The following is a 23,015-nucleotide window of genomic DNA, read 5'->3' as shown; positions in this document are numbered from 1 at the left end:
GAAAAAGGAATGCAGAGCTAGGAACCGGAAATCAATGAGTTCTTACTGGAACCAGTATTCTAAAATAAGTCCCATCCTGGTCATCTTATCCTATACCTGCACTTCCAGGGCAAATGCTTCATCATTAGAAATATTGTGACTTGTTCTCAAAATTATCAGTTCTACTGTTTTATTAAAAAAGAAAAGGAAAACAAATGCCATTTTCTAATCCATTTCTAATCCATTTGAATATACCAATACATAAAACATTACTCTACTAACAAGTTTCAAGTATCAAATTATATCAATCATTACAGCTGGAAAATGTTATGGCCATAATCAAAATAAAACTGACATCCTACTAATTTCAATGAGGTATTTATACAAGAGGTTTCATTCCAACTGCAATCTATGCTTCTTTCAATAATAGTTCACTTTGGCTGGATCCTTACTTATATGTTATATTTCAGCAAGAAGCCTAAACACAGTATATGCATGAGAACAAGAGATTTACCTTGTGCCTGTAACCTTTCTCTTTTTGTTTCCCTCTTCTCCGAAGGACAGGTAGTTCTTCAAACTGATGTCTTCCTTCAAAAATCACAATAGCTTTTCCTACCACCCAGGCTCTTTCAGATGGATCACCCAATACTTCCACGTAATACTCTCGATATGGCTTGCGATTAGTAACTATTGAAATAAAAATAGCTATATTTACATTTTGTACTTGGTTCAGAAAAGAACGGCCTGAAACTGCCAATTTAGGATTAGCAAATGGAGCCTAAAATAAGTTACTGAAACGCATGTTCACTTTATTATAGGAGAATCCTTTGCATGATTTCTGTCAGCTTTCTTTTAGAATCAAGAGCTCAAGGAAAATACATTAGACTTTCCAAATATGCATCCCCAGAACATTTCATGACCAGTAAGAATGTTCTTTTCTGCCTGTGATTTTATTTATTAAATTTATTATTTATTTATGAAATAAATGTATATGGCAATTTAACTGTTGTAATCTGCTCAGAGTCACCTCGCAGCAAGATGGGCAGCAAACAAATTTAATAAATAAATAAAATAAACTCATGTACAATGACACTAGGTAATTTACAAGATTAAAATTTCACAATGTAAGAACCCACAACCCCCACCAACCACCCATGTAGGATGTAAAGAAACCTTATCACCCTCCATATATTTAAAGGTGGCGTTTCAGTAAACTTCACCATTCTCAGCACTTTTTGATACCTTTCATACCTAGTGGCATCAAAGTTCACTATTAAAAAAAGTAAACCAAACAAATAAGCCTTTCTTTCTTTAAATATCCTAAGAATTGCTCCAAAGCAATCCCAATCTTGCGAGAGGCTTAATTTTAATAGGAGCTGCATATTTCTAAAATTAAAAGAGCCAATTTGATGTAGTGGTTAAGGTGCTGGCCTAAAAACAGGAGACTGTGAGCTCTAGTCTTGCTTTAGGCATGAAAGCCAGCTGGGTGACTTTGGCCCAGTCACTTTCTCTCAATCCCACCTGCATCACATGGCCTGTGATGGAAAAAATTGTTGGGAGGAAGGAATATTGCATGTGTTTGCTGCCTTGAGTTATTTGTAAAAGAATAAAGGCAGAAAAGAAATCTAATAAATAAATATATCTCTATAGCTACTGCTTTATTTTATGAGCAAGATGCAGTCAGTCTATGGTGGTTCCCTCAAAGGTCATCTGAGCTTCCTTTTTCTCCATATTAAGCTTCAACTGCCCCTATTAGGCAGAAGTGGTGAATCCAATGCAGGGTCAGAAATTGCTGAACCACAATTCCTGGCCCACAACACGGCCAATGAGGCAGACTACAGAGCAGTATTCAGCAACACTGGAGGATCTCCAATTCCTACATGCAGCATAGCAAACCATTTTGGGGACAGAAGGCAAGACAAAGTTAACCCTTTTCTCCTGGGTCCACCAAGAGACTTTGAAAACTGCTCTTTCCTTGTGGTCATTCATTTTTTTTTTAAAAAAAAACCCTTCCAATAGAAACAGTGAGTCTTCTTTTCCAACTGGTGAATGTGTGTGGGGAGAGGAAGGTACAGGAAAAAATGAGCTGCACTTGGAATTAATCCATCCATCCCCAGGAATCTATCCTTCTCACTCCCCTTTTCATTATTATTAGATGGCTATAATGTATATCTTCTTTCTTCTTCTTCCTAGCATTATTCTTTAATAACACTTAACTAGGAGTAGAGAGATAACTTTTTCCCCTATCTCCTTCACACCAATACAGGTACTCCTCAACTTAAAGACCAGAATCGGGACTGGAAATTCGGCTGCTAAGCAAGGATGTTGTTATGAGGGGTCCTCTTTGAGCTTGGTTGTTTTCTGCTGTGACCTAGGCTTCCTGAGTCATTAAAACACACGAGTAGTCCCAAAAACCTCTTTTATTGCAATAGCTGTGAATTACGTTCATTCACAGCTGAGTCCCAATTGGTTGCAGAAACTCCTTCGGGAGAAGTCCTTCGGGATAATCACCAACCTTTATCTCCCTTGACACACTGCCAAAAACCTACTTGACAAAGCCACATGGATTCCAGAAGCAAACAGAGATGCCGACTGGGAACAGAATTAACAACATTGTTTTCCTGCAAAGTGCCCATGTGCTTTTGCTCCTCTTTTAATCCTTATGGGAGGGGCCAATCATCTCCAGGCCTTACTCCCGAGTCATCCCTTTTGTTTTAACTGTTCGTGCCTTCTGGCAGCTCTGCGCATGTGCACATTAGGAACATGCTCCTCCTGTTCCTCTGCCTCTCTGCTGTCCGACCCTGGAGGCTCGAGTCCGCGCATCACTCCCAGATGGCCCTGGTCCCATCTCTTTCTCCGATGCAGAGCCCTCGTCCAGGCCTTCCCCAGACTCCAGGACTGGCCCATGTTCCTCCCCAGCCTCCTCACTGTCCGACTCAACTGCCAGCTCCACAGGCTGCTGGCAGACCGCAACATTTTCTTGAAGACATTACCCAAATGAAGTCCCAAAGGTGCTTTCTCCAAAAGGCAACTGGACTTTGTTTGTTTTTCTTTCTTTGAAAACATTTTGCTGTTTTTTGGAGAACTGAAGAAGCTTCTTGGATGAGAAGCTAAATGTTTTCAAAGAAAAAAAAACCCAAGAAAATCCAGCTGCCTTTTGGAGAAAGCACCTTTGGGACAACCATGACCTGGATGATTGAGAATCTCCATAGACATTTACCCAAATGAAGGTAAAATCATTAGTGATGTTCATCATTTGCACTGATGATGTTACCTAGTTTGGGTAATGAAACATCTGCAAGAAAACAACCAAGCTCAGAGAGCATCAAGAACCCTTCATTTCAACCCTCAGCTATACAAGGTGGTTGTTAAATGAATCATGCCCGATTTTATAACCTTTTTTTCTACAGTTAATGAATCACCTCATTGGTTAAGTGAATCACATGATCATTAAGCAAATCTGGCTTCCCTCACTGATTTTGCTTGTCAGAAGCCAGCTGGGAAGTTCACAAATGGCAATCATGTGATCCTGGGATACCGCAATTTTTATAAACACATGCCATCTGCCAAGCACCCAAATTTTGATCAGATGACCACAGGGATGCTATGACGGTTGCAAGTATGAGAACCTGTTATAAGTTGCTTTTTTTATAGTTCGATTGTCACATCAAAAATTTGCTAAACAAATAGTTGAGGACTATACATACTCTGTACTGCAATTATTTTTTAAAATATCCCCATAACTGTGATTGTTCTGCTGCCCCCTTTTATTGTAAACTTTATTTTTAAAGATATGCACTTTAAAAAGGCCTTAGTAGTTGCATCTGAGGAATTCTTAAGAACTGAAAAAATTATTCTGCATAAGATTATAGTTATAAAAATCTTCACATGCATTTTTTTAAAAAATAAACCCAACAGCTAACTTCAAAATAGACCAGTTTAGAATTTTGCTGCATGACTGCACTCATATGGATAGTACTCAGGAAGATCAAAATATTCCATTCAAGAATATTCTGACTTTAAAACAGTCACTTGAAATACAGAATAACAGAATTGGAAGGGACCTTTGTAGGTCATCTAGTTTAATTCCCTATTCAAGCAGGAGACCCTATACCATTTCAGACAAGTGGCTGTCCAGTCTCTTCTTGAAAGCCTCCAGTGATGAAGCACCCACAACTTCTGAAGGCAAGCTGTTCCACTGGTTAATTGTTCTGACTGTCAGAAAAGTTCTCCTTATTTCTAGGTTGAACCTCTCCTTGATCAGTTTTCATCCATTGTTCCTTGTCTGGCCTTCGGGTGCTTTGGAAATTTGGACTGTCCTGAACTTGATCCACACTCAAAGCAAGCCCACTCACTATCTAACAAATATTCTGTACTTCCCTTCTCCCCATTAAGAAAAATCTCACTCAGGGACTTGCAGCTGACGTAGCGGCGATATCAAACACAGGGAACAGATCTCCGAGTTTCCTCTGCTGAGTTCTCCCTGTTTGTGGGCTTTGAGAGGCGCCAAAGCCACCTTGTAGGGGCGGCAAAGCTAAGGAGGGGCACCCTGAGAAGTTGGGGAAGAGATCACAACTCTCCTGCTGAACCCTAGGCTTTTTTCCCACTCCAGCATAGCGAGGAGAAGAGGCAGCCTAAAGATGGCTGCCACAAAGCTGGGACAGCCAAGGAAAACCTATGGAACTTTACTGGAGCGGAGTTGGTGAATAGTGTTTGGGGTGAGAAGAATCCTTTTTATTTAAAATTTAACCCCAAAAGAATATCGAGGAAAAGAGGGGCTTACTGCTATTTTTAAAAGCAGTGATTTAACATTTTGAGAAGAATTTCAAAATTGAAGGAAAAAGATTCAAAGGAAGAAAGGCAAAAACCTTTAAAGATAAAAAAAATTGGATTTTTAAAGTGAACAGGCATTGTTTTGGATAGGCATTTCAAAATGCTGGAAATATTTACTTAAAAATTAATATCAACTTTATATTTTGGACTAAAATTGGATAAATTTGGATTAAAATTGGATAAAACTGGTTAATATTGAAATTTGACGTAAGAGAGTGCCACCTGCTTACAAAAGGAAGGCATAACACATTCCCAAAATCCTAGAAATACTTGGCTATTGGAGATTTAAATGTGAGAATAAGAAAGACATTATTATTAAAGTGATCCCTGAAGGCTATAACACAAGACTGAATTTATAGAGGGACTTATGAAGGTTCTGGAAAAAAAATTGGGACTATCCAGAGGAACAGGTCGATCAGCTTTGGGATATAAAGATTTACAAATATTGAACTTTTTGAGAAGTGACTTTAGGTTTGAATATATCGTTTTTGGATTATTGGACAAAAGTGGGATAAAATAAAACTAAACAAGATACTTTACCAGGAAGAAATGAATGGAATTTGGGAAGAAATTGTGTTGTTAATTCAAGGTAATACTTTGACAAGAAAATGCAAGGAGATTATGAATAAAATGCAGAGCGTAGATGGACAGCTGGAAAACATGATACAAAGGACAAGGAGTGATCAGGACACCCAAGAAGAAGAGGAGCCAATTGAAAGAATAGATGAAAAAACAGAACAGATAAACCAACAAATAAAATAAGATGACAGGAAGGAGATAACAACAAAAATAATAATGACTGATGAAATAAGCTGAGGGGAGAGTATTTTAAGGGAATTAAAAAAAGGAATTAAAAATTGCAGGAAGACTTTTTTGGAAGAAAGATAAAGGCAAGAGTAGATATTTTGAAAATTAGACAATGGAAAAGGGCAGAGAAGGGAGAAATGTTTAAAATGATTATTCAAGATGTGGAAGCAGATGAAGATCCAAGAGAGGAATATGGGAGGCAAGCTAAGAAATGAACAATTAAAGCTTTAAAGCGGGCAAGAAACAATGGATAGAAAGAGAGTATTTTTAAATATAATAGTGACATAATTAAAAAAATAGGGATGGAAACTAGAGAGAGGGGGATTAATGGAATACACATTTTTATATAATAAGGTGAAGTAATAATAAAAGGGGAAATCAGATGGTATTATTAAGTATGCTTGAATAATATGGTGATTGGCATAAAAATAACATATTGAAATATTGAATAATTAAATAATGGAAGATTATAACAACATAAATATGTGTATTATTATTAGAACCATTTAAGCTTATTCAATGTAACAAATATTATTAATAATATTTTATTTATACCGTGTTTCCCCGAAAATAAGACCCTGCCTTATATTTTTTTGAACTCCAAAATAAGCGCTTGGCCTTATTTTCGGGGAGGTCTTATTATTTTGGGCACGTGGAGCAAGACGGGGCTCCTCTTGCCATCTTACCTGTTTTCCAGCTCTGTCTCCCTAACCCTAACCAGAGGAAATGGCACGGACCGGCTGCGCATTCATTTAAATATTTTCGGGGAGGGCTTATTTTAGCACGTGCACTCAAAAGCCTGACTGGGCTTATTATCCGGAGAGGTCTTATTTTGGGGGAAATAGGTTATTAAAAGGAATGACACTCAGAATATGGTGATTGTCATAAAAATAACATATTGAAATATTGAATAACTAAATAATGAAAGATTATAATTCAACATAAATTGGTGTACTATTACCAGAACTATATAAGCTTGTCAAATGTAGTAAATATGATGAATATTATTTGTACTAAAATGTATGACACTCAGGTGCCACACTGTTCACGCATTGATATGTTTGTAAAAATGTAAAAAATAAAAAACTTGGGAAAAAAAAAGAAAATCTCAATTACAAATATGATTAGTTTAGGACTAGCTTAGTCATTTCTATTTCTTCCCTATCAACTGATCATGATTAATCTACACAATGCAAATAAATCATTTACAAAATGTTACATGTACTTAATGATGTTCAATAATAAAACTCAAAACTTATATAACGCAGGATGAGTAGATTACCTTTCATTTTTGAATGAGTATCTAATACAGGATCATGACAAACTTTACAGGGCCACCACGGACGTCTGTTCAATTTGGCCCATACAAGATCTCCAGCTTCATATTTCACTGGAGCAGGTTTCTTGGTTCGACCCTTTGAAGTAAAACAAGAAATCACAATAAATCAGTTGCTGAATTAGTTCTCATCCTTCCTCACTGTAAAAGTGCACCATATGAATTGGAAATTAAAATAGTCAAAAGAGTATTTCACTTCAAGGCAAACCTAATTACAAAATTTTGTATAAAGTTAATGTTTTGAACATTTATAAATCATACATCTATCAACTTTAAAATCTGTGAACAAACCCTAACTAGTATTTCTGCTCTCTTCTGAAAGGAAAGAGCTCTGGTCTTAACCATGATATTGCCAATAAAAATGGGGAAACGAATTTATATTACTAGTACAAAATATTTAATCACGGAGATGCTTTGTACCTTGTTAGGGCTCTATTAGTAGCATCTTCCTTAAGGAAAATAAAACAGTGTTAGAAAAACAATTTTTATTAGCATGAAAGGAAGAAGAACTGGAATCCAGAATCTGCTTTTTTATGGTAGTATGGCTTTCCCACTCCACAGATCACAGCACACACAAACCAGAACACAGCTCAAGTATTAAAAATTTGCCACAACAGTATTGTAAAAAGAGGTAGCAAAATGGCAGACATCCAAAATAATCTACCCAAGCATAATTTTTTTCCACTTAAACATACCATGATCAACAGCATTTTCCTTTGGAAAACTAAGGGTGTTGCTATGAAGAATTCACAGGCATTCAATACATTAAATTCAGCATAAGTGCAACACAGGAAAGAAATACATTTATTTATTAAATTTGTATGTTGCCCATCCTGCTGAAGGCTGATAGTGCTGATATAGATTTTTTTTAATCATTTTAGCCTTATATCACCCATCCAAAGACTAATGAATCCAATGTTATTTGCTTCTGAGAAGATGTGCACATGATTGCACTGTTCAGTAATCTCAACATCTTCCATCTTAACCTACTAAATTAGTGGTGTTGTTTTTCTGTTAAATTAGATACTCAATCTAGATATGCAACCTCTTTTATAACATAATTTCCTCCCCTCCCTGGACTGTCCCTGGATTTTTTCCCCCAGTATTCTATACTACCCTCCTTTACACTGGCCCAATTGGTATATTACCTATTATGGCAACAACTGGTAGAAATAATTATCCCATACAAAAGCCATGCTTGTTTCTACTCAGTCATGGAGATAAAAACTATTTCACATGTGCTATTAAAATGTCCCACTGGCAACTGAACTTACTTACTTTTCCCAGTTGCTATCCACTTAATATTGTCACTGTGACCAGAATACCATTATCCTTCTTTTGGGTGCCCACTTTTAAACAAACTTAAGAAAGTTGCAAGATACATACATTTTTATTATTATTATTATTATTATTATTATTATTATTATTATTATTATTATTATTATTATTATTATTATATTTATTGTGGGGTTGGGTCTTTTTCCTGGGTTTGATCTTGGGCTGCAAATAATAAACTTTGAACTTTAATCATCATTCCAGGATATTACCATGAGACCATGATTAGCTACTCATATAGATTTCTAAACTATAATTAATATTTTTAATGGTAGTCATCTGCATAATTGCAGATAAATTATATAGGGGAAAAAGGAATGTTATGCCATCTGAAACAGGAACAATGCTACATTCTCTGAAGAGGTATAAACCAAGAGTCCATTGGAGTTGGGTGATCAATGAATGTAAAATAATAACAACAAAAATAGCAAGAAGCCCCTGTACCTACTAGGTAAAATTACTCCCAGGGTCCAACTTTATTACCACAACACTGTCCACTACTACTCCCTCCTTCTGTTTTCTACTACTAAGAAACATTTGTTTCTTTGCATAAGAATAAACTGATTTCTGTACAATCAGACTTCCTATTTTCAGGAATAATCTATTTGTTTATTTCTTCTTAATTCCAGAAACCTCAGAAGCCATTTTATATTAACCGTATCAGCACAGTATTATGTGCAGCCTCTGCCTCTAACTAGACTTCATCTGCAGACATTGACTTCAAACTTTTTGCCTTCTTCTTCTTTCCTTCTCCAATTTTGAAATCTTGCCTGCCATGGAAGAGATCAAAATATTTCTAAAGGCTTAATAAAAATATAACCATAAAGCAGAGATTGGAATCTAATATATATATATATATATATCTTAAGTTTGAAAAGAATTTGTGCTTCAAATAAATAAGCAAAATCTGAATTAGAAAATGAGACCGTATATCCTGTTTGCAGTAAGCATGGGAAGCTATTGTGGCTTCCAGAATGAAGAATTAGAGTATCAGAATCTCTCACCAATGGTCAAGGTTGACTCTAGCAACCAGAAGATGCCATTGATCAATATCTGGAGAAAGAGACGTCTTCACTTTTGCCTTACATGATATATTTTCTATCCTGTTTCCCCTAAAATAAGCCCCCCCTGAAAATAAGCCCAACCCAAAACTATTTAAATGCATGCGCAGCCATTTCCTCTGGTTTCCTCCATGTGCCCCAAAATAATAAGTCCTCCCTGAAAATAAGGCCAAGCGCTTATTTCGGGGTTCAAAAAAATATAAGACAGGGACTTATTTTTGGGGAAACACGGTGTGTTTATGAGCAGGCTTATAATTGTTTCAACATAAGGATTTTTTTTTTTTTACTGGGGAATCCTAGCATAGCATAGTAATTGCTAGTCTGGAGTTAATTTATTTGTTGAAAAGTATTAGAAAAATAATTCACCGACATTGGCATATTATGCAACCTCTGTCAGCATGTACATACATTTTAATTATTGTTTACAAGTTCACAAGCATTACTGGCAATCTTCTTGTTCCTACTGGCATATCAAAGGAAGATTGTTGCTTTCAATTCTAGACATTTCCTCTAGGGTGTTCATCTAAGGATGTTCATTTATGTGAACATCTAAGGATGTTCATTTGACTCCATTGTTAGGATTATGTAAATATAGAGTTACCATCCGCCCCCAATGCACAGTTTTATAAACTTTTGGACAACAAGAAAAAGTAGTCTCTGCTCTTGCTTAGTAGGACAGAAAAGAGAAAAATTACAAACGTTGGATATTCCTAATGGAACACAGGAAAATTTTGGAACAGGAAATATCAACTAAGGAATGACTACAGCAGGTATAACACATTTGTGCTAATATATGCTAATATGATCTGATACATTTGTGCAAAAAAATTAAAAATTTAAGAACTAAGATCTTAAAGCAAAATCAGGTGTAAGATATAGCATGTGTCAGGAATAAGATAAAATATGTCTTGAGAAAGACCTTTTTGGGCTTTATCATGTAGATCAATACTTAATTCCTTTGAAAGATTATTTTAAATCAAACAGCCTGATAAAATGTTATTTCAATATCAAACTTTCTGTACTTAGATTGTATTTGCATACAATAGCACCACAGAAACTAAATGTAAGTCTGAATTCTCTTAAACACAAAAATTAATAATAATAAAATTAATTCTTTATAGAAGTAGGATCTGTGTCATGTAGATGAATTGCAAGTTTTCCTATGACTCCCACATTTATTTCTGCACCATATCCTTTGTGCAGGTGTCTGGATTTCTGTTCTCTTTAGGTTTCATATACCCATTCCTAAAAACTATACAGTATATTCCACGGGAGACCAGCATGCAGGAAAATTCATATATAAAGCTAAAAAAAATGACTTTATCTCATGAGCACTGAACAATCCATAATGGCCTAGTTTGCAAAGATTCTCATAATATACTAAGTAAAACAAAGTCAACTCTATCATGGCTTTGCATAACCTTGCCATTATAGATTAGCTTCATGAGCAAATTCAGCTAACATGGTTTATTCAAGAGACCATTGTTACAAATCTTGATTTCAAGTATTTATGAAATAGCAATGTTTGCATAATTATGCATACAATATTTCCAGGAATATGTTTGCTTTTGGCGCGCGCGCACACATATACACATATGTATGTGTATGTGTGTGTGTGTATACATACATGCATACATTCATACATACATATGAGATAATTAGCCTTTGTCATATACCATTGACAGTACTTGCCTATTTTGACTTGGTGCTATATGTGAACATATCTATTGTGTTTTAAAATTCATAATGCATAATTTAATATAAGGTTCTTCAAATGTGCAATGCAATCTCAATAAGCAACGATGTATCTACAAATATCTCTCTTGGGATTCAACAGGCTCTAAGTTCCACTCATTTTTAAAAGATTCTTTTAATTAAAAAAGTAATTAGGAATCTGGCATGGCACAATGCAGAAACAGAAAACAGTCCAGCTTTATTTTCACAATTATTTCCAAGAATACCCCCAGGATATATAAAGCTACTTGTAGGCATTCTTAGAAAATAGAATTACAGTGGGCAATGGCTAAAATGCAGGATGAGAATTGGGGAGATCCAGATGCAAGTAATAGAAATAGCCATAGAACTTCACAGGGTGAATTTAGAGCTATAAAGTGAGTTATAAAATGAGATGGGATATAAACCTATCAAATAAGTAAATAATGCAAGGAAATGTAAGGAATGCGTAGTGAATAGTTCAACATTGAGCATGGATTAAGATAATGATGTGTGACATTCCCTTGGAAAAATATAAGGAACGCTTGTGATGATATTAAAGATATGTTGACTAGGATGTGGATGTAGGTTTAGTTTAGTATAGTATTAGGAAAATGCAATAATATAGATCTACAACATACTACTACATACTACAACACAGTTAATCCTCGACTTACAACCACAATTAATCCCAAAATTTCTGTTGCTAAGTGAGATATTTGTTAAGTGAGTTTTGCCCCATTTTATGACCTTTCTTGCCACAGTTGTTAAGTGAATCACTGCAATTGTTAAGCTAGTAACATAGTGTTTAAGTGAATCTGGCTTCCCCATTGACTTTGCTTGCCAGAAGGTTGTAAAAGGGGATTACATGACCTTGGGACACTGTAGCTATCATAAATATGAGTCAGTTGCCTAGCAGCCAAATTTTGATGACGTGATCATGGGGATGCTGCAATGGTCATAAGTGTAAAAAATGGTCATAAATCATTTTTTCTCAGTGCCATTGTAACTTTGAACAGTCACTAAATGAACTGTTGTAAGTTGAGCACTACCTGTAGTACTGTAGAATATAGATCATAGTGGATTGTAGGTTTAGTTTAATAACAGAATGCAGAGGAGCTAATTCTGGCTGCACAAGACCAAGCCTTAAGAACAAATGCAGGCAAAGCCAGAATAGAGAAGATAGCCACAGACAGCAAATGCCACCTCTGCAAAGAAGCTGAAGAAACAATGGACCAGCTAGTTAGATGCTGTAAGATCACACAGACAATGGCATGACAAAGTACCAACAATGCTGCACTGGAGTATCTGCAAGAATCACCATTTATCAAGAACCAGTAGAACCACAAAGTAGAGAAAATAAAAGAAAATGAAGAAGCTAAAGTGTTCTTGGACTTTAGAATTCAAACAGATAAGCACACTGCCATGTTAACACCCCAGAATTAATAACAGTTAAGAAACACACAAAAAAAGTCTGGATGGTGGATGCTACAGTAACTGAAAACAGCAAAATAGAAGAGAAACCATTGGAAAAATAACAAAATACAAAGACCTGCAAATAGAGGTAAAACAACTCTATTGGAAAAGAACGCAAAGATAGTACCGAACAGTAATAGGCACCTTGGGTGCAATCCCAAAACAACTGCAGCACCATCTATCACCAAGTGAGAAAATCATCGTCAAAAGTAAGCTTTACTTCAAACAGCTTACATCCTGTGATGATACCTTTAACATCATGAAACAACATTTAACTATCGTAGGCCTTTGGGAAGGACTCAATAGGTGGTAAAAATGCCAAATCCAGTCTAAACATCGGGCCGACTATATGACCAACAATAATAATATATTAAATTCAAAAGCTGCCCAACTCTCAGCAACTCTGATCATTTTAAACATTAAGTACATTTAAATTAAGAAAACTACACAGAAAAAAGAGTAAAGTTGGCAGAGATGATAAACCCAAATGGGAAAAAAGAAGAAGGGAGTCTTCAGTCACACCCACTAAAAGTCTGGATCAAGAGCCAGTTTTTTTGGGGTCCTTTGAAACAGCAGTAGGGTGGAGGCCTTTCAAATCTTGGGGAATACCCCATTCCAGAGGTCTGGCATTATCAAGAAGGCATGCTTCTAGAGTCCTGATAGATTGCATTGTTTAATGAAAGGAACTTGGAGTGTGCCAACCCTGCCAGATTGGATCAGCTGGGTAGATTCTATGGGAGGCAAGTGGTCCTTCCAGTAATCGAGCCCTGTGCCATGTAGGTTTTTAAAGGTAGCAACCAGCACTTTGAATTGTTTACTTGGAAACAAACAGGCAACCAATGCAGTTCCTGAAGCGGAGGTGTTATATGGGCATACTGAGGCATAATCAGCACTGCCTACACCATTACGTTCTGGGTTCCAGTTGAAGAGACCTCAAAGCGATGATATAAAGATAGAAAGTTTTGGAGAAATATAGATAGTGGAGCCAGTATAAACAGGATTTAGCTATACTTCCATTTTTAAATTCTAATGTCAGAGTTTAATCTAATGTTTTAATGTCTTTTGTTCACTATTTCTCACTTATTTTTTGTGCATGGCTTATCCCAAAAAGGAACACTATGATAAATGTATATGCATCTAACAACATAAATCATCAAGAATAACTTCATCAGTTTATTATGTAATAAACAAATATTTATGATTAACAGAGCCAGTGGAGCAGCCATTCTTGAATAAACTATCTTTTATTACAAAGTCAAATTTTATGACATGATCCACAATATGCTTTCAGAATTCTCAGGGGCCACAAGCCAAAAACACAGCCATTCCCTCTCAGTATTTTGTGAACCAGGTCACTATGACTTGTTACTTTATATCGAGTTGTGGCTTGTTTTAATCATAGCTTGAAAATATAATGGTCATATAATGGCTTAGTGAGACATCTAAACCCAGCCATTCTGTCAAGTAGAAAAATTAGAACTCGTATCCCTCACAGAAATTACTTATATTCAGGTAGCTAAATTATAGGTAAAGGAGAACTAGTTTCTTCTTTAACAGTTGTATAGAGGAAATTTCAGAAGATTAAATTTGCAAAGAATAAATGAAGCCCAAACTTCTTTTGTATCTGCTCATCCTATTCTAATATGAAGATCATGTGAGTATTGAGCTGCAATTCTATTGGCTAAGGGTAAACAAGGCTAAGAGTAAACAATGAATTTTAATGGAGCTAATTCTGAGTCAACATTACTGCACACTCATTTCTTCTCTAATCTTGTAGACGACAAAGCATGCTATCTCCAAAGATACAAATTGCTTGGGATTCAGAAATGATGGCTAATTCGAACATTCTACTAGCCAGCACTGACCAACAACTCTTATCATCTTTGTTTGCTAAATGATTATGCTGGCTGGGGAGTTGTAACCCAGCATACCATTGGAAATAGTTAACGAATAGCTAAAATTTGGAATATTTAATAGAATTTCTTTACATAATAGTTCTTCCTCAACCAATTGAATTATTGTACTTGAGTTTTAATTAGAAATACAAACAATTCAAAACAGATGTTCCTACTTAAATAGCTAGCCTCAAGTGGATGCTTATGCAAAATATCTAATTATTATTATATCTACCCATTATTATTTTCCTTTTAAAATCATAAATATATGATTTTCACAGGGGGAAAAAATCTTTTATCAATTTTAACATTTCTTAGTGATTGCAAAAACCACTAAGTAAGAAATTACACTAATCCAAAATATTGCATTTCACTGACCATTTACTCTGGTTTGTTCTATTGAGTACAGACAGTACTTGTTCAGCAACTGTTTGGAGTTATGGCTATAATGAAAAAAGGAACTTTACAACCAATCTTTGCATTTATGACCTTCACAGGTCTGTAAAGCAAAGGAAAGCTGAAGTAAGGTCATAGGCACAGTTGCTGTTTCACTTAGTGACTTCTTTGTTTAACAACCAAGATATAGGTCCCAATGGTAGTAGCTAAACATCTACCCGTTAACACAAAACAATTGGTTAAAGGTCCTTCTCTTATCTCTATATCTTTTGAATCTGATTAACTCAGTTGTTACCTCTTTTATTCAATAGAGAATGAGAGTCTATTGCTGTAATTATTTTGGATTTGTGAAAGTGTAGGATTATCCCCTATCTTAATTTTCATCATACTTGAACTACTGTGTTATTCATTGCTTCTTGATGACCTTAACAGCCTATAAATACTGCCAGATCCCATTTCAATTCTTGACGAAGAACTATACACTTAATTTCCAATTAGTCATCTTCTTGATTGCTTATCTGTTGTTTCCTCTGACATTTTTTAGTTCTCCCAAGTTGGCTAGAGGCATCAAATGCCAAGAAAAGCTAAGGGGGAGCAATTAAACAATGTGTACCAATAGGCTTGCTTGTTCATATGAGATTATAGTTCTTGTATAGTTCTTACCATAGGAGAATAGTTTTCTCTTCAATGCCTTCCCAAGCTAAATGTTACTTGGAATTTTATAGCAGTTATTATATAGAATAGGGCCCCCCAATTCTCAGTCCGTGGACTGGCACTAGTCCATGTCATGCCAGAAACCGGTTCGTCCAAACAAGCAAAGCCCCATCCGCGGGATGCAGGCAGCACAGAAAACCATGTCCCCTCTGGTCCGTGGAAAAACCTGTCCAAGGAACTGGTCCCTGGTGCCCAAAAGGTTGGGGGCCACTGATATTGGACATAAATATGACTATAATTGCTAAGCCAAGATTGAAAATGTATTAATTATGGCCTCACTTCAAATTCCAGAGTAAATGAACCACATAAATAACATAATACACAGCAAACTTCCTTTGTTAGATGCAATTTTTGAACAGAATCTAACTATGCAAATCTCTATAAATAATTTGCTGATCTCTGCACCTATCTATAAACAAGAACATTCTTCTGCAGCATCTTTATGTAATTTGTGGCCTCAGAAGACTTAAAGACATGTTGTAAAAAAGTTTATAGAATTCATTCAGCTGATAACCAATTAAAGTTCTACTATTTACAGGGTAACCTCCTAATAAGCCTGAGACAAGTAATATTAAAGAATATAGATACAATCACTAATTTTTCAAGAAGAAATTTTAGCTACACTTCAAATGGTGGTCTTAAAAACTGAAAATAAATTGAAGAATATAGGGACAAACCTTATTTCTTTCCCTAGGCATGAGAAATAATAAATTTGGAAACACTGGAAGGGCTCAGAAAATCCTTTTCCTTTTCCTACTTCTCTTTTCAAATAACTTTCCTCCCATCAAGATTTTTCATCTCAAAAACATCATACTGACTCTGAAATATAATAAAAATCACAATTTATCACCTTTTCTGAAGTGGAAATATACAAATCTGAAATTATTTTGCACTATGGAAACTACTTGTCTCTCCCATTGTATGGAAGATGCATTCCCCATACATACTTGCATTCAAGAAAAGGATATTCTAGGTTCAACTATGATTTTAAAAAATGAACTGTAATAATTTGTATAAATATAATATTCCTTTGATAGCACAAAAAATTATTCAAAAAACCCAAAATTTCAATGCATTGTATCATTATATTACTACCGGTAAGTGCTTCTTTATGACAGTTTTTCACAATATTTTCCTTTTTCTATCTCTCTTGTTCTTCTATCTTCTTTATGAAGAAAAGCAAGCCAACCAGTGTAAAAAATTCATAGACCAATTCTCAATACATAAATCATGAGCAATCAATATTCCTTTAAAGAAATGCAGTTTTAGAGTAATGAGAAGTTTGGGGGGGGGATTCTTTTTAAACTACTATCAGTTAATAACTGCATGCAAACTCTGTCAAAAGTTTGACAGAAGTTCACTATAACTCAGCACCAATCACATCAGATTCCTAGTATGTAAATTCCACCTAAAAAACTATAACCCTGGTTGCAGAACCTCCAACTTAGGGCTCCAAAACAGTGGCCTAAGAAACTTCAAAGCGCATCTTCTAGGCCAGCTATATGTGGGTCATTGCTGGCTGTGCCACTGAAATAATCTGAGCATACTGTACTTTTGTTCCACAAATTGTATAGCAGATAGGTAATGAGGATGCCTCCTTCCTCTGTGGAAAGATGCCACATAGCCATGTCACCTACAGAGTCCCCAGCTGGAGGTAATGGACAATGTGAACCAAAAATCTGGCGATGCATCTGCTAATGAGGGTTTCAGGATAAAAAGTTAATTCCATTCGGATTGAGCCAGTTTGGATTCCAGTAAACACTATCCATGAGTATTGTATAAATCATGTGTTTTTTTTACATAGCATTTTGAACAAAGCATCTCTTCAAGTGTCCAAATAATCAGAGTTTCCCAACAATTTGGTACAGCTGCTGTGAAGGCCTTCCACTGCCAAGTGGATATATTTCTGCATGCATAGGCTCTTCGAGCAGGGCTAATGGTGAAACAAAGCAGCTGCAAATAGTCCTGATGGAAATGCCTTCTATGCTTGCAAAATCCATGGATGTATGACCTTCACAACAACAGCATCAACTTTTTGGAGGACACATCTGCCATATCTCTTGTGGAAGCAATTCTTCACTATGTGTTATTGAATTGTCTAAAATGAATTTCTTTCAAAAGAATGCATCCTAACTCATTCTTTATGGAAAGACATATTTCAGTTGGAACAGAGGTCCCCAGCCCCTGGGCCACAGACTGGTACCAATCTGTGGCCCATTGGGAACCGTATTGCACAAGTAACGGGCGAACAAGCAAAGACTCATTTCTGCATGTGCACGAGCTAGGTTCTGCATGCAAAGCTATCCCCTCCCCTCCCGCTACCACCGCCACTGCTGCTGCTGGTCCATGGAGCCAGAAAGATTGGGGACCACTGAGTCAGAATACTGTCCCCTTGTCTTGAACATTAAGATTCTGCAGAAGTTTCAAAAGGATTTGAAAGGTTTCTGCTGTTTATCTAGAGAATGTCCACAGAAGTATAGGAAGTGAGTTTTCTGCACATGATTTCATTATTTAAACTATATCTATCCCACTTCCCATCAAAGGCCCATATTTAATATACCGGAAATGGGTTTTTCTGACAATATATATATGCAATATTTATTGTTTGAATTGAATTTAAACGGTGCTTAATGATGGTGAAAGCATTTCAAAACCCCAAATATCTACAGATTTTACTGCAGAAGCAATCATCCAAAATGTAATTCCCTATAGCAATTATATCAGTTGAGAATTAGCTATCTACAGTATATATGCCTGAATTTAATATACACGTACTACCCTACAAGCTCAATTACATATTCAATTTACAATTAATCTCACCTACACATTTGAAAATATATTCACTTAAAAATCAATATAGGTACCTAGTATGTTTTGAATTCTCCTGTACGAAGTAAAAAACTAGATAAATTTTGATATTAATACAAGATTAAAATATGCACATGGCAGAAACTAACAAATCAAGCCTAGCCAAACCTTTTTTTAAATAATCCACCTATCCATAGCTATAATTATTGCACATGTCCAATAAGTGCCTTTTCATAATGTACTTTAAACTTATTTTCAGCTCCGCTGAGCTTGTTGAAAGCACCAGAATAATTCATGTTTGCATAAATTAACACTGTGTGTGTTATCTACAGGGAATATTATTTCTGCAGCTTTCTCTTTTTTTCTCATTGACTGATTTTCTTACTCATTAGAAAGGAGAGGAAATATTACACTTTGTAGTTTCCTATTGAACTGATTTAGCATTCAATGGTCACAATGGCACCCCCTTTCTGGTTATGTTTATTAATGTGGCTGAAAGGATATTTAATTGTGTTTTTTAAAAATGGGAGTATGGCCACAAAAACAGTTCCTTCTGCAATAGTAACACTTCTATAATGTTTTAAATTGTTCAAATGTTAACTCTATAGATTGGACCAGGATCATTTTTAATCAGCTTTTAATTCAGTGGGCAATTTTGTTAGCAAGCTGAAAAAAAGCAAGGGCTTGATAGGGTTTTGGATTAACTTATAGCCTCTGTGGCTCTGAAAAAGATTTTTTACGGATTAGAGAACTCATCTGGACAATGAAAGAGATGGTACTGGGCTCAGTCCTGAAAGGGATGGCTGGCAAATATGGCTCCTTTTTTTTGCTAGGAGGAATACTCCAAGTGGGACAGTGCTTCATCCAACCAAGCCTCTGGCTTCTCGACTCTCATCCCCATATCCTATAAAAGTACCTCAAACCTACCCATTTGACAGGCAAAGTGCTGACATTAGCTCGATCTCTATTCTGAACTTGCATACTACCCTCCCTATTATTTTGCTCTAAGAAGCAAGGATAAGTTGTACCCACTTGAATAATTCATAAAGATATCTTCCAAACTTAAATTCTGTTACTTGATATTTTCAAGGCTATGGAAATAAAAGGGGTCCAAACAGCGAAGAGATATTCATCCTAAAGAAATGTGTAATTTTCTTATAATCCAGATTTCACTGGTGATAAAAATTCAACTCATACTGCTAACAAACATTCTTTGAGAAAGCAGTTAATAATACTGAAGAAAGTATGACATGAGCAAAGTGCATATGGACACATTTTTATGCATGTACAGAGAGGTTGAGAACTAGATATGGGAAACAATAACTCCAGATGACCATTAGATTGTAGTAAAAAAAAGTTCTAAACCAGAGGTGTCAAACATGCGTTGTCATGGCGGCATCACATGATGTATCAGGCCTTTTCCCCTTCACTAAACCGTGCATGGGCGTGGCCAGCACATGATGCATCCGACCAGCGGGACGAGAGTTTGACAGCCCTGATCTAAACCACTCTTGCCACCTGATGGTCATCTAGATGTTTGCAGCCAATCTGATAACCATCTGAGAAGAAGCTGCCACTGACTAAGCATTATTTAGGATCCAGGCCAATATTAGTAGTCAGCAGTGCATTTAAATAAGTAGGAGTACTAAGTATGAAGTTACAATTTGGCAAACACATAAAACAACCATAAGTATTAATACTATAGCCTTATCCAATACACCTCTGAAGCATATCAAAGTCCTGCACAAAGGAAAAAGAAAGAAAACAATCAAGAAAGGAGAAAGTAGCAGACAGAAGTCTATTGGGTACAGACAGAACATCTCCAAATGGAACATACTGGTCATTAAGACAATTTCCAAAGAGAACATACTGGTTACTAAGCAGACTGGTTAGACGCATTTCAGCAATAATATTCTTATCATCACAAACAAGTTCTAGAAAACAGACAATCTACACATTCAAAAGGCCACCTTGTTAATTTACATGTTCTAATGCCATTCCCTTTTATCTATAAACACTGAAACATTATATTTAACAATGTTAGGAAATGAGGGGCACAATGAAAGCAGGATAGAAAGTGACAAATAAATAGATCCCTTAACATAACAAATATAGACTAATAGAATAGAGAGACAAAGTATGTAGATTTAGATTTGATTCTCCAAAGCCCCACTGACTATAACAGGGATGTATAAAAAAGCATATCTATCTATCTATCTATCTATCTATCTATCTATCTATCTATCTATCTATCTATCAATCTATCTATCTATCTATCTATCTATCTATCTATCTATCTATCTATCTATCTATCTATCTATCTTACATGATGCAAAATGCCCTTACATACAGAACAAAATTTTAAATGTCCTACTTATTTTAGGATATCCCCTATCATTCTTCTCAAAAGATAAGAATGGAAAACATAGCAGTATTTTACCTTCTGTGACCCTTCACAAGAGTAGGCAGCTGTAGTTCTCTTATCTTTTTTATAAGAACTCTGGCTTGCATTAAATTCATGTTAATTTGATTTATATTGTGAGCAACTCTGTTATTTCAAAAGTTCAAAGAAGTCAAAATAATTTTAATCTAATCTGGACTATTTTCTTCATTGTCTCATTTGCTAGACTTTGGGGATCAACTGTTATCAGCATTATAAAAGTAAAGAATGGTATGACATTGTCTTGCCAGAGGATATTTTGTTTCAAACCCCCAATGGCTTTGCTTCATTGTTATTATGGAATTTTATTTACCTCGAAAATGTATTTTAATTTTATTTTCCTATAACAACATGGTTCAGACATAGTACAACGTGATAATGCTGTATTTTGTTGGATGGAGTACCACATTTAATTTTTGAGTGGAATGTAGGGAGGCCAGAATGAGAAAGGGAAGAAGAGAGGCAAAAACTACAACTGATTTAAGGTTAAACTAAATTACAATAAAATTAAAACACTGTATAAAATATGTTCCTTTATAAAAGAAAAACTATATGTTGCCATATTTGTGCAACACATTGTTTCCAAAGAGCAAAGAATTTAAGATTTTGGGCTAACTCATAATTAAATTTAAACAATCCAAATGAGAAAACAGGAAACGGAAAACTTGTTTCAAACATTAATAATATAGTAATGTAGTAATGATTTGTGGTTCTCCTTTTATAAATTTAGGACCTTTCTTTTTTCAACTCCATTCATTATTTAACATGCCTACTAGTGATTCTAATTCCAAGATTAATCTAACAATAAATTTAGCAGGAGTTCCCACCCCCGTAATGATGTTTTAAAAGCTATAGGCACAATAAAAGTTCTTCTCACTGCAGAGAGAGAAAAAGTTAGCATTCAGTACTAACTAAACGGAATATAAAATATGCAGCTGTACCCAACTTACCCCATATAAAGAATCTTAGCATAGTTCTTACTCCCCCAGTTGCCACAGTGCTGTGCAAGATGACATAGCTACATATAGGGATTCAAAAATTAACTGTGCAGCACCTGGTTTAGAATCTATACATCAGCCCAATTAATGCTTTTTTTTAAAAAAAACCCAACGTTTTATAGTTGTTCAGCAGAAATACCAGAAATTATCTACACACATAAAGGTAGATTTGTTTATGGGAATCAAACTCAAGAGTCTTTATCACCAAAACAAGAGAGAGAAGTTCAGACAGAAGTTGAAGTTTCATTATAAATACTATTTCTATGCAACACTAGTGCCTTGGAAAAAACTTCATATTTTTCTACAGAAATACTAGAATTTTCTTAGAATTTAGATGAAAAATAAAAGGAAAATGTCTTAAAAACTTCAGCACCTTGGAATGGAGAAAAAGATTTTTAAAAAGACATTGGACAAAAAAGGCTAACAAATTTATTTTCTGACTTATCCCCTAACTGAGCCTGCAAAACACTTCAAAATTCTAATATTTTTATATCCCAAAATACTGTCACTTACAAATTGATACATGTAATATTATCAGTGTATAGGAACACTCTTTTTGTTATAAATTTCCTATATAGTGCTGTGTTATCCTATTGCCGTGATGGCAAACCTGTGGCACTCAGAGCCCTCTCTGTGGGGACCGACTCAGCCAGCTGGTTGTCGGGTTTCTGGTGCTCTGGCACCCACATGCACCTTCCAGTTTGGGCACTCTGTGCCTAAAAGGCTCACCATCACTGTCCTATTGCATATTGCTATCTTGTGTAGTGTCCTTACAAGCCCTGGCAAGACGTGGATTGTAGATTTGTAGTCCACCAGTCTGAGGAGAATTGATGTATATATTAAACAACTGTACTTTCTCTGTGTATTTTCTCTTCCAACAGTACATTTAAAAAAAAGAGGAAATGTTTCAAGGTCAAGCTCCAACCAACAATATGAATTATGTCTTTTTAAAAAATGCACCCCAAAATAATTAGTGCTTAATGCTGTAATAGACACAACTGGTAGGATCAATATATAAATAATGCTGCCAGATTAGCTATACACCATGATTAATAACAGAAATAGATGAAAAGAAGCCATGTTCATATTGAATTTCATTCTTCTGTGTAAAAAAATTAAATATTCCTGTAAATATTTCCCTTTCCCTGGATATATTTACCCAACCCACCAGAGTGGGAAGGCAGCGTATGTTGCTGGTCCTGTCTACTAAGGAAATATACCCGA

General features: G+C 35.5%; 1 protein-coding gene across 21 annotated transcripts in view; it reads right to left on the bottom strand.

Moving 5' to 3' along the window:
• NSD1 (nuclear receptor binding SET domain protein 1) overlaps positions 1-23,015 on the bottom strand; it is a 72,396-nt gene that overhangs the window by 35,920 nt on the left and 13,461 nt on the right. For all 21 annotated transcript variants that reach the window (XM_087887625.1, XM_087887629.1, XM_087887621.1 and 18 more), the window contains exons 3-4: positions 6,902-7,034; positions 494-666 (exon numbers count right to left, since the gene is read on the bottom strand). In XM_087887625.1, coding sequence (XP_087743751.1) covers positions 494-666; positions 6,902-7,034 — 306 coding nt within the window. The remainder of the gene's footprint in view (positions 1-493; positions 667-6,901; positions 7,035-23,015) is intronic.

The sequence above is a fragment of the Pantherophis guttatus genome, chromosome 2, assembly GCF_059756535.1.
Source record: "Pantherophis guttatus breed Tessera chromosome 2, ASM5975653v1, whole genome shotgun sequence".
Lineage (NCBI taxonomy): Eukaryota > Metazoa > Chordata > Lepidosauria > Squamata > Colubridae > Pantherophis > Pantherophis guttatus.
The sequence above is the reverse complement of the archived record's forward strand: the minus strand, read 5'-3'. Positions and strand labels throughout refer to the sequence as shown.